This window comes from Manihot esculenta, chromosome 10 (assembly GCF_001659605.2).
Source record: "Manihot esculenta cultivar AM560-2 chromosome 10, M.esculenta_v8, whole genome shotgun sequence".
NCBI classification, from domain to species: Eukaryota; Viridiplantae; Streptophyta; class Magnoliopsida; order Malpighiales; family Euphorbiaceae; genus Manihot; species Manihot esculenta.
The window spans coordinates 10,902,999-10,920,375 of record NC_035170.2 but is presented as its reverse complement, the minus strand read 5'-3'; the positions used below and the strand labels follow the sequence as shown (position 1 = coordinate 10,920,375).

The 17,377-nt window shown below is 35.1% G+C and overlaps 1 protein-coding gene across 9 annotated transcripts in view; it reads left to right on the top strand.

Annotated features, from left to right (window-relative positions):
• LOC110624107 (ADP-ribosylation factor GTPase-activating protein AGD4) overlaps positions 1-17,377 on the top strand; it is a 63,625-nt gene that overhangs the window by 19,012 nt on the left and 27,236 nt on the right. For all 9 annotated transcript variants that reach the window (XM_021769197.2, XM_043960612.1, XM_043960611.1 and 6 more), the window contains 4 exons: positions 8,453-8,518; positions 9,626-9,673; positions 9,767-9,862; positions 9,959-10,000. In XM_021769197.2, the coding sequence (XP_021624889.1) occupies positions 8,453-8,518; positions 9,626-9,673; positions 9,767-9,862; positions 9,959-10,000 (252 nt within the window). The remainder of the gene's footprint in view (positions 1-8,452; positions 8,519-9,625; positions 9,674-9,766; positions 9,863-9,958; positions 10,001-17,377) is intronic.

Here is a 17,377-nt window from a genome sequence, read left to right as displayed (position 1 = left end):
AACAGCACAAGTAGCAGTACTTGGCATCAAATAGATTACCAATTTCAAGCACATATTACTAGCACAATCACAATCACAATCACAATCACAATCACAATCATGATCACAGAAGCAAGAAGAAGAAGAGGCAACACACACTGAAGGGTTGGGGCATTTAGTGACTACCTTTTGGGAAAAAGGGAAAAAGAAGAGGTGAGGGCATGAGGTTTGGCGAGGAAAGGGTGGTGATTGTGACTTGATATTTAGAGGAAGAATTGAAAAGATGGGAGGCAGAGTTGGAGTGAAAAATGAAAATTAAGGCAATTAAGGATTAGGTCTTATACTGGTAGGCCCATAACCCCAAAACTACTCAACATGCTCTTGATTCAGTTAATTAGTTTTTTTGACTTAATTAACATAATTGAAAAACCAAAATTTACCAAAAAACTACCACATAAAATTGAAATTCAAAAGGCGAAAAGACAAATGAAGTTTTTCTGTTATAATTGAAAGCTCCTTATCCCTAATCTACATAATGAAACCACTGTTCACTACTTAAGAAAGGTAGCATATTGAAAATGATTGAAGTTAATAATGCTATAGAACTTTCTTTTAGTTATTCACCTGTAAGATTTGAATTGGTGAACTTTTGCAAATGCGAATTGGTGAACTTCGGCAACTTTCTACCTTATAATTATTGTTAATGTGAAAGATGGGGACAAACTATACGTGTAGGATGATACTTTATTAGAATATCACTTCTATAGAATTCTAATTCATGGGAGGGAGCAAAATTATCTTCGATGCTTCTTTCGTTTGCCTCCTAAGGGGATAAGAGTCTTGGTCTTTGGGTATATGTGGAACAATTTCTTGTAAAAGCTATTCCATTCCAATCTTAACTTGTATCTTATTCAAGTCCATTTGTTCTAGTCATCCAATAAAATTTGGGGAGTTAAAGTGTTGTACAAGCTAATGGTTTTGCTTGGCTTGTTTTTCTTCAGAAGAATAGTAATCATATTTTGCTGTAAGGAATGCTTATTAAGGCTTTATTATCTTTTGATTGGTTATATAAATTCCCACTTGTTTTTTGCATTTCGAGGCGGAATTGCAATTTAGAATAATGTCTTTAGCATCTTTGAGGAGCATTGGATGTGTTCAATTCCTAGAGGCTTTCTTAGTTACAATTGAGAGGTTTAGGTGGTAGACTTCTTTGAAATTATGGTTATATTTTACATTTTTTTTTTTGCTATGATATGGAATATGGAGTCTTTGGATGGAAAGAAATATATGCATAAGTGTTTGTTGTGGAAGAAAGTGGTGTTTTTGGCTTTTCTTTGAGCATATATGGTATCGTAGCTTTTAGGAGGGGCTTTCTTTGAATGTTATCCAATTTGATTGGATGCATCATTAGTTTTTCTTAGAGAACACTCCTTGTCCTCCACAGTATGTATTTATATCATGGTTGCAGCTGCATTCACGGTTGCGGGTATCAGAAACAAGCTTTGTAACAACCAAAACATTATTGCAATGGCTTATTGCTTTGCAAATTTTTTTGAAAAATTTGCAAAGTCCATGAAATGAATAGATATTTAAAGATAATAATAAAAAAAACAACTAAAATATACTCAATAACAAGTGTCGATACATCAAATAAAGACATTAATCTTCATTCCTAGATGTTATACATTGCAAGCATTAATCTATTTAAATCTAAGATAAATAACTAACTCTTTGTAAAATATGGATGTGGAAGTTGGATTAATTGTTCTCATTCACTTCAAAGTTCAAATAAACCTTTACCAATTGATGATCTAAGCAAGATGTGAAAGATTTGTAAATGATGGAACATTTGAGAGAAACAGAAGATGAATCCTAGAAATTCTCCAAAATAGAAAGCTTCCCACAAGAGTAACAGCTGTTGCCCATTATTTGATGACAAATAATGGCTATCATTGTTAACGTTATATAACAAATTGACGTGGAGAAATTAAGTGGGTGTGCTTGACTCTGAGACGCAGCAACTGTCTCCTATTTTGATAGGGATTTCTTGCTGTCTCCTACCTTTGACAGGAATTTCTTTGCTTTTTTATTATTATGTTATTTAGACTTCTACTATTTCTAGATTTAAGAGTTTTTTATTTTATTTAGAAAGCTATTTTGTAAATCCTACATTATTTAGGATTAGTTTATTCCTATTTTGGTAAATTGTCTTCCTTTATTAGTTTTATTCCTATCCTAATTAGGGGAATTAAGACTCTATAAATACTCTATTACTTTATGTTACAATGGTTGATATTTTCACTTGAAAAAACATACAACAAAGAATTTCTCTCATACCTATTCTTTCTTACAAGTGTATGGGTGAGTGTTACTTAGATATGCATCAGGTGGTATAAGAGCTAGGATGGCAACTGGCTGTAATGACAATGATTCCTAATATGGTGATCAGGGAGCTAGAGTCCTTCAACCATGGTTTTAAATCGCGGATGCCGGTAACGGAAACTTGCCTGTAACGGTCATAACATCACAGTAATGGCCTGTCGCCTTGTAAATTTTTTTGAAAAATTTGCAAAGTTCATGAAATTAACAAATATTTAAAGGTGCAATCAAAACTAAGTTACACAAGTTAATAATAAATATAAATATATCAAATAAACACAAAATTTTACAATTTTTAAACATCATGCATAATAATTAACTTTAATTACCATCAGAATAAGCGTTTAGTAGGTTTTTGATCTTCTAATAAAAGTTATCTAACATTTTAACTTCTAATTATTTTTATTTATATATTCACTACAAATTAAAAACTAAATGGATTAAAAAAAATCTAAAAATTATTGAAAAATAATAAAAACTTAAATTCTGAGTTTGTAATCAAAGTTATCGAACATTCTAACTTCTAATTATTTTTAATTTTGCATTAACTACAACAATGATTCAAAAAATATCTAACATTTATTGAAAAAAATAATAAAAACTGACTATTTTGCACAATAGATTTTGAGACCACTCTAAAATATATGTTCTTGATTCTTCAAGAAGTGAACACAAGAATCTGCAATCCTTAGTAGTCAAACTTACAAAAATTTAGGAGAAAGTTGAGAAGAGAGCTTGAGAATTGAGAGAAATCTAATGTTTTTTTTTTAGTTTTGGCAATTTGGCTTGGGAAAATGAAGTGATAAGGCTGAAAAGAGAGTTTTCTTCAATCATTCAAACATCACAAAGAAGGCTGTCCCAGCAAGAAGACAACATTCGCTGCAAATTCCCACAGAGAAAAGAAAGTAACAGCCTGTAACAGCCGTTATGCTAATAAAATTTTATTGCCATTAAATAACGGCCTTAATGGCCACGATCTTCTCGAAAACCTCCAAATAACAGCCGTTATGTAATTTAAAACCATGCCTTCAACAAAAGGGAAGACACGTTGCAACTATTGGAGTGCAATGTCTTGAGTAAAGAATGGACCTCAAGTTTAGGTGTATAGAATGATGTATCGAAGAAATTGTGGATTGTTTTGGTGCTTGGAGAATTGAAGGAAATAGGAACCATATGAACAATAGATGGCCAAGGGTCTATGAGGAGGATTCGGAGTACTTCGAACAATATGATATTCCTAGGCAGCAACGCAAAGGAAAATATGGGAGAGTATATGTTCGTGGATGTGATGAACGAGATAACAAAGGTTTTCGCCTCAAAGTTGATATTCCCAACTCCAACGGAAGTTTTAACATTGAGGAATTTCTAGATTGATCGTGGATATAGAAAAGTTCTTTGACTATACAGAAACAACCCCGGAAAGAAAAGTAAAGATCGTGGCTTGTCGATTAAAGGGTGGAGCTTTTGCTTGGTGGGAGAGGTTGCAACCTAGGAGCAAACGTGAAGGGATAGGACCGGTATGAACACGGTGCCAAATGAAACACTTATTACAACAATAGATTTTACCTCCAAATTATGAGTAAATTCATTTCCAATAGTATCAAAGATGCTAACAAGGCGGACGGACGGTGCATGACTATACGGCAGAATTTTTAAAATCGGCCATGTAGAGGAGTAATATTTCTTGTGTATATTTTAATAGAGATTACAACATATTTATACATGAAAAATCTTATCTATAGAGGAAAGAGAATCCTTTTATCAAGTCTATGATCATGCAATCCCTAAGATTAAGTAACTAAAAAATATATTCATATTTACTTCCTATATCAACATATTTACTTCCTACAACACTCTCCCTTAAGTTGGAGCATAGAGATTAATCATGCTCAACTTGTTACACATGTAATCTACTCGAGTCCCATTTAGAGCTTTAGTGAAGATATTTTCTAATTGTTCTCTAGTTTTGATATGTCCCGTTGAGATTATCTTTTGTTGGATCTTTTCACGAACAAAATGACAGTTAATCTCAATATGTTTGGTCCTCTCATGAAATACTGGATTAGACGCAATAGCTACTTGATTATCAAACCATAACTTAGCAGGCACCAAATTTGTGAACCCAACCTTTTCCAATAGTTGATGCACCCAGAAGACTTCACATACGGCTTGTGCTATGCCTCGATATTCAGATTCAACACTAGAACGAGAGACCACATTTTGCTTCTTCTCCATGAGACCAGGTTACCTCCCACAAAAACATAATATCCAGTGGTTGACCTCCTATCAACCTTTGAACCTGCCCAATCAGTATAAAAAAAACATGCAATGTTTGAGTGCCCATGGTTACCATAGAAGAGACTACATCCTAGAGCCCTTTTTGAGTAGCAAATAATTTGTCCCAAAGCATTCCATTGAGCAACAGTAGGAGAAGGCATAAACTGACTCACCACACTCACTGAATATGCAATATCAGGACGAGTCGCCGTCACATAATTTAGCTTGCCAACTAATCTTCTATACATGATCTGCAAATGACTCACTGTCTTTTGTGGTAAGTTGAAGATTAGGGATTATTGGTGCACTAAAAGGCTTAGTACCAATTTTCTTGTTTCCATCAACAAATCAAAAACATATTTTCTTTAAGATAAGAAAATGCCTTTTTTATACTGCATAACTTCAATTCCCAAAAAGTATTTCATGGAGCCCAAATTGTTTGTATGAAACTGTGTTTTGAGAAATTCTTTTAGAGATGTAATGCCAGCAACATCACTTCCTATGATAACAATAACTTCCACATATACTACAAGCAGAATTACTTCACTACTAGAATTTCTATAAAATACTGAGTGATCATACTTACTCATCTGCATTTCAAATTGTTGGACCACCTCACTAAACCTGTCAAACAATGTCTGAGGACTCTGTTTCAAGCCATAGAGGGATTTTCGAAGTCTACAAATCTTGGCTAACTCTCTCTGAGCAACAAAATCTCCTAAAGGTCACCATGGAGAAAAGCATTTTTAATACCCAGTTGGTGCAAAGGCCAATCAACACAAATTGTCTGCTTAGAGGCTCCTCCACAGTTTCTAATAAATTAGCTTGAGCTTTGGAGGTACCTCGTTTCCTCCTAGGACTTTGGTGGGACGATCATGTAACTTCCAGCAAGTGTCCTTAGTATGTCTCGATTTCTCACAATGATCATAATGCAAGTGATATTTCTCATAATTAGGAGGCTATAATTAGGAGGCTACAGTGTGCTCAAACTAATAGCCAACTAAACCTTTTCAACTGGTATAGAGCATAGCATGGTGGCGACTTTTTTTTGATTGAACATGTGCATGTGCATCTTCTAATGAAGGAAAAGAGTCTTTATCCAAAACTTGGTCTCGAATTGGATTATATTCATTATTCAAGCTTGCATGAAAATCATAATCTTGCTCATTTTCAATCATTTTCCAAAATTTGACTGCATCCTAATACAGTTTGCCTGGAAGTGCTGATAGAAGTCAAGCTCTTACCATAAACCACATAACTCAGAATAAAATTGGAAGACAATCATTTCTTCCTGCTCTCAGAATAAAATTGGAAGACAATAATTTCTTTCTGCTTAGTGCATGGATCTTATTCCAAATATCATAAATCTCGACATCATTCCCAATTTGGAATAAGTCAAGGACAATGCTTTCCATATCTTTGCAGCAATATCAAGCAACAAATAAGACTTAGGATATGAGGTTGCATAAAGTTAAGCAATCATGTCGTAACAAGACAATTATCTGAGTCCCATTCAGTAAATTTTGGATCACTCTCATCCGATTTCTTCTTATTGCCCGTGATATAGTCCTACAATGCTCTAGTCTTGATAAACAATGAACAAAACCTTGACCAAGCAAGATAATTATTTCCATAAACTTTTACGGGACTAATTTGCAAGGAAGGGTTATCATTACTTGGAACATGGGCTTTCTTTTCTGCTTCCATGGGAAATAGGAAAGAAAGGGTATGAAAAAATTTCTGTAAACACTAAAGGGACACCTTACCCACACCAAATGAAGCCAAATACAGCTGAAGGGTGCTGGAAATCTGGGAGGATGCCGTTGTCGTCGATAACAAAGTGCCACGCGCCAGTAAGGGCTGCCACGCGCCAGCAAAGGTGGTGCATGTGATGCACGTGCCGGGATTTGAGTTGCCGCAGTGGACGGATCGGCCGGCGAGGAGGTTCTGACGGCTTTGATGGTGTCGGTGAGGGTGGAAGAAGGGTCTAGGTGGGAGAGTACTAAAATGGGTGAGTTAGCGTTTTTGGGAGAAATTGCCAAAATTGGTAGAAATTGAGTACTAAATCAGAATCAATGCTCTAATACCATGATGAATTTGGAGAATTTCCGAGTATATGTTTGTATTTCTCTCTTAATTTTTAAAAGTAATTTATATGCCTATTTATACACAAAGGATTAGAACTAAAAAGGAAACCAATAATTACAAAGATAATTAAGGATCCTAATTTGTGCCTAGAGTCAATAATCAAATCAAGTCACTAGAAATCAGCACATAAGTCAACACAAAGCATTTGTGGGGATAAGCCAAAGCAGTGGGATGTTGCTTTACCACAAGCTAAATTTGCCTAGAATAGTGCTGTCCATACTGCTATTGGAAGATCACCATTTTCAGTAGTCTATATTAAAATGCCTCAACATGCACTTGACTTTGTGGACATACCAAATATGGAAGAAAAGAATGTGACAACAAAGGACATGGCTGAATAGGTGCATTAAGAAGTAAAATAAAAGTTTGAAGAGACTAACAAGAAGTATAAGGATGCTGTTGATATTTGAAGTTGGAGACAAGGTAATGGTGTTTCTAAGGCATGAAAGATTTCTAGTGGACACTTATCACAAGCTGAAACCAAAGAAGTATGGTCTTTCTGTGATTGTTCACAAGATCAATGAGAATGCCTATGTTGTTGATTTGCTGGAAAGTTTAGGAATCTCAAGGATCTTTAATGTTGTTGAATTGTATCCTTTCCATTCTATGGATGAGCCTTTGCATCCTACTAATGGCTTCATTTTGAGGTCGAGAGCGGAGGAGATTGATGTGGAGAAATTAAGTGGGCGTGCTTGACTCTAAGAGGCAGCAGCTGTCTCCTATTTTGGCTGGGAGTTCTTGCTGTCTCCTACTTTGACTGAAATTTCTTTTTTTTTTTTTTTTTATTCTTATGTTATTAGACTTCTTATTTAAGTTTTCTACTATTTCTAGATTAGTTTAAGAGTTCTTCATTTTATTTAGGAAGCTATTTTGTAAATCTTCTTAGGATTAGTTTATTTATATTTTGGTGGAAGTTGTCTTACTAAATTATAGAGTTTTATTCCTATCCTAATTAGGCTAATTTTACAACAGAGAATTTTTCTCATACCTGTTCTTTCTCACAAGTGTGTATGTGAGTGTTACTTAGCTGTGTTGCATCACAAATGCAACAGCCATTTCACATACATTTTTTTTCTGCCATTATTCAACATAAATAACAATTAAATGAGCCTTCAAAAGCTGTATTTAATGGCTTTTACATTACTGTAATGGCTGTTATATAAAACCATGTTTCACAATGCATTCCCTTTTTCTTTCTCAATCAAATTTCTGTTATCGGAACAAAAGAAAGGGTAAATTTCACAATACCGCCTGATCTTTTGGGGCTACTCAAATGAATTCTCAACTTAATTCATTAACTTGTCAAGTTTATAGTTTACAAGTCATTCCAATTAACACCTTACTGAGGTTTCTCTTGGTGATTTTTTTGTCAAAATCAGCCTAGGGTTTAGCATTCAGTATAAGAAGCCTCATTTTGAAGGGTGGCTTGCATGGTAGGAGCATCAAGCAAAACATCTTAAAGAAAAGTCTTGGATTTAGTGCTGAGTCTTTATAAATGTGATTCACTTGTGTCTGTTAAAAATAGATGCATGTAAATTCTGTTAAGCAATCCATATCTGGTGCTTTATATTGGGAAATGTTATCTTAATGTTATTATATTATTTAAAATTTATTGTAATTGGTTTTAGAACTTATCAGTAGTGATGCTTAGTATTTGTTTATTTGGCAGTCACGTGAAAAGTTTGCATCTTTGAAGAAAAATACTCGTGGAGATATTATTGAAGAACAAGAAGAGGTGTGCCCTTCTTTTCTGAACAATGTTAGATGTTTGGTTTTTCTTTCATAATGCAATTAATCTTATTTCATTCTATTTACAAATGATGAAAACAAATACGATGGTGTAGGTAAAAAATGATTCAAATGATGATGGTCATCATTAGAATTTGCTAATAAATATTATTCTTGTTATTTTCAGATTCCCTCATTTTTATTTTATTTTCTTGATTTTGTGTCAAATTTCTGTCAACTGATTGCTGAGTAGAAGTTGGATATCTGATCATTAAATCATTTTTGGCTCTTTTTTTTTGTTATTTTATAGTTATAACTAGGATTACAGACTTACTAGAGATGTTTTTCATTTGCTTTATAGAGCTTTGTCCTGGAACTCGTTGGAAGTTGGAACTAACTAATTAAAATTCCATATTTGTGTCTTCTGTAGATATGATGCAAGACAACCTTTATTGTGATTGCTCTTATTTTTTGTTCTGTGGATTCCGTTTAGGTTCATTCTTTCGCTTCATATGTTTCACTTCTTCAAATCTTCTCTTCTATGCCTCCCATTTCCTCTTAAAAGTCACTGGTTATATTTGTACAACATTAAATCTTAAACAACTTGTAAAGTTCAAATTCAGGAGTTATGATGCTGAAAAATTTAAAATACTGCAACACCAAAACTGCTCCACTGTAGGTAATGGACTATATGTTGGGCAACATTAGGCCTTTGTGATTTATTTTTGTAGTGCTTAAATTGTGTTTATATATGTGTATATATGTGAAACCTTTTTAATGCTTGATCACTTCTTGACTGATTGAGTTGGAACTTGGAACCCCTTAATTTGTAAATGATTCTAACAGCCTTTTGTATGGAATGGTGTATATTGGTTGCACCAAGTCAAAACTCGATACAATTTGGCAGTTTTGCAAAAGGTGGTGAAACAAATGGGTTAAATATCTTAATATGATGTTTGCCACCCATTGTTTTGGGCAATGTTTTCTGGTTCAATTCTATTATTTTTGAAACATCGTACATTTATTTTTTCTTCTCTTTTCCTCTGTAATTAATTTTTAAAAAAATGTGTACTTTTTGGTGAAGTGAATGACTTTGTCCTTCAAATTTTGACAGGGTTTGAAGAATTCCAAGTCTGCATTTGAGCGAAGCCGCTTTAATCTAGTGTGCATTTATGATTTTCTATATAGCTTCTCTAATGTTCTCTTTGATCTTACTGCTTCTAATGATCTTGTTTCTTTGGGTTAAGGAGCTCAGGTTAGCGCACTCATGAACATTGAAACAAAAAAGAAGTACGAGTTCTTGGAATCTATAAGTGCAATTATGGATGCTCATCTGAGATATTTTAAGCTGGTCTGATTTTATTGTCTGCTAGACACCATCTCCATTTTATATGCTTTGAATGCTCACTTCTGTGCGACTGAATTGATTTTTTTCCTTCTGATTTAGGGGTATGACTTATTTAGCCAAATGGAGCCATTTATTCACCAGGTGAGAGATTGCACGTTCAAATTTAGTTTGATAATTTGGCCACTATCTTCATAGCCTTGTCTTGTTAGTTTGAAAGATAAAGCAGAGAGTAAGAGAGGACCAAAACAATTTTAAAAAGCAACAAAGTTATTAAGGATTTTTTTTTTTGGCAAATAACTCATTTTTATTTTTATCATGGAAAATTAAGTTCATATACTATTTTCGAGTCATCAAAGGTGATCCTTAGGCAAAGGGCATAGCTAGATGTGGGTGCATATTCAATATCATACTCACTTGGCATTTTTTGATTTGATCTGGACCTATTTGTTAGAATTGATGAGATTCTTTGCTCCAACACAATGGAAAGGTTATGGAAAGCCAAATACATATATATTCCTATTTAGGGATGTTTGTATATAAATATGTAACATAATTTTAGGGATTAGTTAGAGTGATTTTAGGAATATTTGTATATAAATGTACTCTTTTATTTCTATCAAGCATAAAGAAATGAAGAGTAAAGGATTAGCCCTTTGAGGTTCTTCCGTTCCTCTCCTTTTTTTTTTTTCTTCCTTCTGTTCTTTCTAAATCTTAACATGGTACCAGAGTTTTCATGAAACTTTTGCATTTTTTTTTTCCTGTTCTTTTCCTTTGCCATTGTCACTGTGACCTGAGGTGACTGTTTGAGGGTGGTCTTTTTGGGCAAGTCTGCCCATGATGCCTAGTCACTAGTTGACTAGTGAGTGGCGCACTGACGCTTCATGTGCAAATTCTTTTTTTCTCCAGATGTCCCACTAATCGGTGTGGAACAGTCCGTTTGACGGTCTCGTCATTTGTTTTCTTCCTTGACATTGCCTTGAGGTCTTTGACGCATCTTAATGAGTTGCTGTTTGATTGCACTTTTGCTGGTGCTTAATTTATAGACTATTTTGTTCTCCCTTTGGTGTTGGTGTGCCACTACTATGTAGAAAGATAATATTTGTTATCTATTACAATAGAGATTACAACATATTTATATATGAGAGATCACATCTCCTTTAATAGAGATTACAACATATTTATATATGAGAGATCGCATCTAGAAAGGAAAGGAAATCAAACATATGATCATGCGATTCCTAAGATTAAGCAACTAATACATCTATCAATATTTACTTCCTATATTAACATAATTACTTCCTATAACCTATAACACTCTCCCTCAAGTTAGAGCATAAATGTTAATCATGTCCAACTTATTACATATATAATCAACTCGAGTCCCATTTAGAGCCTTAGTGAAGATATCTTCTAGTTGTTCTCCCGTTCGGATATGTCCTGTTGAGATTATCTTTTGTTGGATCTTCTCACGAACAAAGTGACAGTCAATCTCGATGTGTTTAGTCCTATCATGAAATACTGGATTGGAGGCAATGTGGATAGCTGCATGATTATCACACCAGAACTTAGCAGGCAGTGAATTTGCGAACTCAACCTCTTCCAACAGTTGATGCACCCACAAGACTTCACATACGGCTTGTGCCATGGCTCGATATTCAGATTCAGCACTAGAACGAGAGATTACATTTTGCTTCGTACTTGTCCATGAGACTAGGTTACCTCCCACAAAAACATAATATCCATTGGTTGATCTTCTATCAACCTTCCAGCCTGCCCAATCAACATCAGAAAAACATTCAATATTTGAGTGCCCATGATTACCATAGAAGAGACCTCGTCTTGGAGCCCCTTTCAAGTAGCAAATAATCTGTCCCAGAGCATCCTACTGAGCAACAGTAGGAGAGGACATAAACTGACTTACCACACTCACTGAATATGCAATATCAGGATGAGTTACCGTCAAATAATTTAGCTTGCCAACTAATCTTCTATACATTTCAGGATCTGCAAATGGCTCATTGTTTTCTGTGGTAAGTTGAAGATTAGGGGTCATTGATGCACTACAAGGCTTAGCACCCAATTTTCCTGTTTTTGCCAATAAATCAAAAACATATTTTCTTTGAGATAAGAAAATGCCTTTCTTAAACCGCATAACTTCGATGTCTAAAAAATATTTCAAGGAGCCCAAATCCTTTCTATGAAATTGTGTTTTGAGAAGTTCTTTTAGGGATGTAATGCCATCAACGTCACTTCCTGTGATAACAATATCATCCACATATACTACAAGCAGAATTACTCCACTATCAGAATTTCTATAAAACACTGAGTGATCACACTTACTCATCTTCGTTCCAAACTGTTGGACCACCTCACTAAACCTGCCAAACCATGCTCGAGGACTCTGTTTCAAGCCATGGAGGGATTTTCGAAGTCTACAAATCTTGCCTAACTCCTCCTAAGCAACAAAACCAGGTGGTTGCTCAATATAAACCTCCTCCTGAAGGTCACCATGGAGAAAAACATTTTTAATAGCCAGTTGATGCAAAGGCCAATCATGTGTAGTTGTGAAGGAAATAAACAATCGAATAGATGCGAGCTTGGCAACTGGAGAGAAGGTATCATAATAGTCAACACCATAAGTTTGAGCATAACCTTTGGCCACTAAACGGGCTTTGAGGCGAGCAACAGATCCATCAATGTTTATTTTCACTGCAAACATCTATTTACACCCGATAGCCCACTTTCCTGGGGGCAAGGACATCAACTCCCAAGTACCATTAGTGTCTAGGGCCATCATTTCCTCTTCTATTGTAGCATGCCAACTAGGATGGGATAAATTCTCAATAATAGTTTTGAGGACTGAAATAGAATCTAAAGCAGTGGCAAAACAATGAGAAGAAGAGGATAATTGACCATGTTGAGATTATTTCTATATATTGAGATTATTTCTGTAAATAGCCTAGATTTGTAGTGATAATTAGGGATATGATTGTGTGATATGATTGGGATATGATTAGGCTATAATTAGGGAATTAATTTATTTTCTTGCCTAGTATGTACTCTTGTAAGTAGTATATATACCCCAATTGGCTTGATGGGAATTATCATGCATTTTCTCTCAAATCTTCTACTCAACAGACCATAAGGGACAAAAGACGAAATGGGATGGGTGCAAGTACGTTTACCTTTGCGAAGAGTAATGGGCAAATCCAAATCAGACGGTGAAGGATCGGTGGGAGTAGGATCTGTTGACGAAGAAGCTGGCAGCGGAGCGGAGTTAGAGTCCTCTAAGCGTCTAGAATAAACATGATAAATGGGAGGGCGACCTGGCATATGAGCGGAAGGTGCAGAAAGAGTCTGAGGAGACACAGAGCGAACAATGTATAACAAGAGGTCATCTTCCTCCCCTTGAGTGTCATAAACAGATGATGGCAGAAAGAATGGAGTGGACTCAAAGAATTTTACATCAGCAGATACAAGGTACCAATTAAGATCTTGAGAAAAACAACGATACCCTTTTTGAAGTCGAGAGTACCCAAGAAAGACACATTTGAGTGATTTGGGATTCAATTTAGTAACCTGTGGACGAACATCATGAACAAAACAAGTACAACCATAGATACGTGGCTCAATAGAAAACAAAGATTTATTGGGAAACAAAATGTTATAAGGGATATCACCATGAAGGACGGAGGTGGGCATGCGATTGATAAAAAAAAAACATAGATACAACATCAGTCCAAAAGCATTTAGGTTCTTTCGTTCGGAATAAGAGGGCTCTGGCTACTTCAAGAAGTTGTCGATTTTTTCTTTCAGCAACTCCATTCTATGAAGGAGTGTCAATACAGGAAGACTGATTAAGAATCCCTTTTTGTAACAAATAAGATTGAAATTCCCCAGAATATACTCTTTAGCCCATTAATCATCCCTAAACCTTGAGCCCATTAATGATCTAAATATGAGTCTATGTTCAGTCGAGTGTCATGCATATGAGTCTCGCGAGAGTCATGCATGAATTGGTTGACTAAGCTAACAGCATAGGCCATGTTCAGTCGAGTGTATGAGAGATAAATCAACATCCCTACCAATCTGCGGTATCTTCCAATGCCCAGGGACTCACTAGTTCCTGCTTGCATTTTGTTATTATTTTAATAGGAGATTCTGTTGGTTTACACCCCAATATATCTGTTTCTTTCAAAAGATAAAGTTCTGATCTGGCCACCTCAATACCTAGGAAATATTGAAGCTTTCCTAGACCTTTGATTTCAAATTCTTAAGCCAATAATTTTTTTAGTTGAGCCATTTCCTATTTGTCATCACCTGTCATCACAATATCTTCAATATACACAATAAGAAGAATGAACTTATCCTTGTGATGTTTAATAAATAGAGCATGATCAACATTGCTATATTGATAATGAAAGGATATCATGGCTCTGCTAAACTTGTCAAACCAAGCTCTGGGAGATTGTTTTAGCCTATATAAAACCTTTTTTAATTTGTACACCTTTCCTTGTGTCTTCTCATCAGCAAACTCAGGAGGGATCTCCATGAACATCTCTTCCTCTAAATCTCCATGGATGAATGCATTCTTCACATCAAACTGTTGTAAGTTAACTTGGTTGCACAAGATAATAAGACTCTGATTGAATCATTTTTTGCAACTGCAATAAATGTCTTTCGATAATATAGTCCATAGGTTTGGGTGAAACCTTTAGCAACCAATTTGGCCTTAAACTGTCCAATTGTGTCATCAGCTTTGTGTTTTGCTGTGAATACCACTTACAGCCAACTAGTTTCCTTCCTGGTGGGAGAGCGACAAGCTCCTACGTCTCATTTTTTGCCAGTGCTTTTATCTCTTCAATCATTGCTCCCTTTCATTTAGGATCTTTGAGAGCTTCCTTCCAATCTTGTAGGATAGACACAGAGGAAATAGACAAGACAAAGTCTCTATAGGAGGGAGACAAGGATTCATAAGTACAAGATCTGACACTTTTTCCTTGTGCGATCTGTTTATTTAAATCATTGGAGCATTCAAGAGTTGAGAGTGACTCACCAGAAGAAGAGAAAGCTTCTTGACTCTAAGTGGGCTGCATAATGGCTTCTTCTGCTTGGTCTCTTGTTGTATATCTCCTTAAATCTGGCTTATCTAAACGTACAATTCTCTCCCCCTGATTAAATGTCTCCCTCTGTCTACTAGAATTCTCCCTCTAAATTGGATCATTCAGAATCATAAAATTAGAGATCACCTCTTCTTGCTCATTATTCTCCTCCTGAAGAGGTGAGTGGATAGTATTGAAGTAGGGTTGAGTTTCTTTGAAAGTAACATCCATATTGACAAAGTAGTTCCCAAATGGAGGGTGATAACAACTGTATCATTTCTGTGTTGGTTGGAGAATACCCAACAAACACACATTTAAGGACCTTTGGATCCAACTTTCCCGCGCCGTTCTAGTATGGACAAAACAAACACACCCAAATACTTTTAGTGGAACAATGTATGAATTTTTTTTTTGTAGAATCTGAAAAAGACTCATAAAGTTGAGGGTCTTGAGGGGCATTCAATTGATAAGATAACTAGATACAAGGACTGCATCTCCCTAATATGCTTTGGATAGGTTCATGGTGAATAAAAGAGATCGAGCTACCTCCAATAGATGCCTGTTTTTCTTTTCAACAACCCCATTTTGTGCACTAGTAGAAGAACAACTTGTTTGGTGTACTATCTCATTAGACTCCAAATAAGCAGACAACCCACTATCCATATATTATCTTCCATTGTCATATCTTCCATTATCAGTTCTCAAAATTTTCACCTTAGTATCCAATTGAGTACAAAATATCTTGTGAAAAGATTAAAAATAAAAAAAGACATCACTTTTAGCTTTTATCAAATATACCCAAATCATCCAAGTGCAACAATCAATAAAAGTGACAATCCATCGATTGCCAGATAAGGAGGAAATAGTTTGAGCAGGTCTCCATACATCAGAATGAATAGTCACAAAAGGAATTTTGCTTTTATTATGACTTAAAGGATAAGAGGTTCTAGTGTGCTTCGCATACTCATGAGCGTCACAAAATAAAGAACCAAACTTTCTAAAATAAAAAGTGATAGATGCCCTAACCGCCTTTTCCACTGTACTATTTCCTTATTGACATCCTTATTTTCTCTAAAGTAGGCTTGAGATACCATAGAACATGAATCACCTTCCAACATGTATAAGTCATCATGCAGTCAACCATTGCAAATCCTCTTCCCTGTAAAAAGGTCCGAAATAATACAATGATCAGATAAGAATTCAATTTTACTATTAAGAGCATTGACAGATAAAATATTGACAGAAAAACGGGGAACACGAAGGATAAATGATAATTTAATATTACGTGTACAAATAACATAACCTTTTCTTAATATAGGAGTAAAAAAGCTATTAAGAATTCTGACAGTCTTTGGTTAGAGAAAGGAAAATAAATGAGAAAGCATTATTTGACTTCACAAAGTTAGGTGTGGCACTAGAGGAGGAAAGGAACTCAGCAGCTGTTATCTTCTTAAAGGGTTTTTCCATAGTTTTTGATAAATTAGCTTGAGCTCTAGAGGTACCTCGTTTCCCTCTACGGCTTCTAGCGGTACCACTATGTAACTTCTAGTAAGTCTTCTTAGTATGTCTCGTTTTCCTACAATAGTCACGGTGCAGGTAATCTTTCTCAGAATTAAAAGGTTACGGTGTGCTCAAACTAATAGCTAACCTTGCCTTTTCAATTGGTGCAGTACAGAGTATAGCATGTCGACAACTTTCCTCTTGTTGAACATAGGCTTGTGTCTCTTCTAGTGAATGGAAAAGGTCTTTATCCAAAACTTGGACCCAGATTAGATCATATTCATTATTCAAGCCTGCAAGAAATTCATAGACGCGCTCATTTTCAATCATTTTCCGAAATTTGACTGCACATCTCCTATACAGTTTGCCTAGATGTGCTGATAGTAATCAAACTCTTGCAATAAGCCACATATCTCAAAATAAAATTGGGTGACGGTCATTTCTCCTTACTTGGTACCATGGATCTTATTCCGAATATCATAAATTTGAGAATCATTTCCAGTCTTGGAATAAGTCAAGGACAAAGCCTTTCATATCTTTGCAGCAGTATCAAGTAACATATAGGACTTAGAAATATTGGTTGTATGGAGTTAAATAACCATATTATAACGAGACAATTATACAAGTCCCATTGAGGAAAATATGGATCATTTTTATTCAGTTTGCTTCTTATTACCAATGACATAGCCTTGCAGACCTCTAGTCTTGATAAACAACAATCAAGACCTTGACCAAGTGATTTACATAACTATTCATATATAAAGAATAACGATTAAAAAGGAAGCAAATAATGAAATAAGTACAATGATAATTAAGGATCCTAATCTATGCTTAGAATTAGTAATCAAATCAAATTAAATCATATATCAATAGAAATCAGCAAATAAGTCAACAACAAAAACAGAAACCTTAAAAC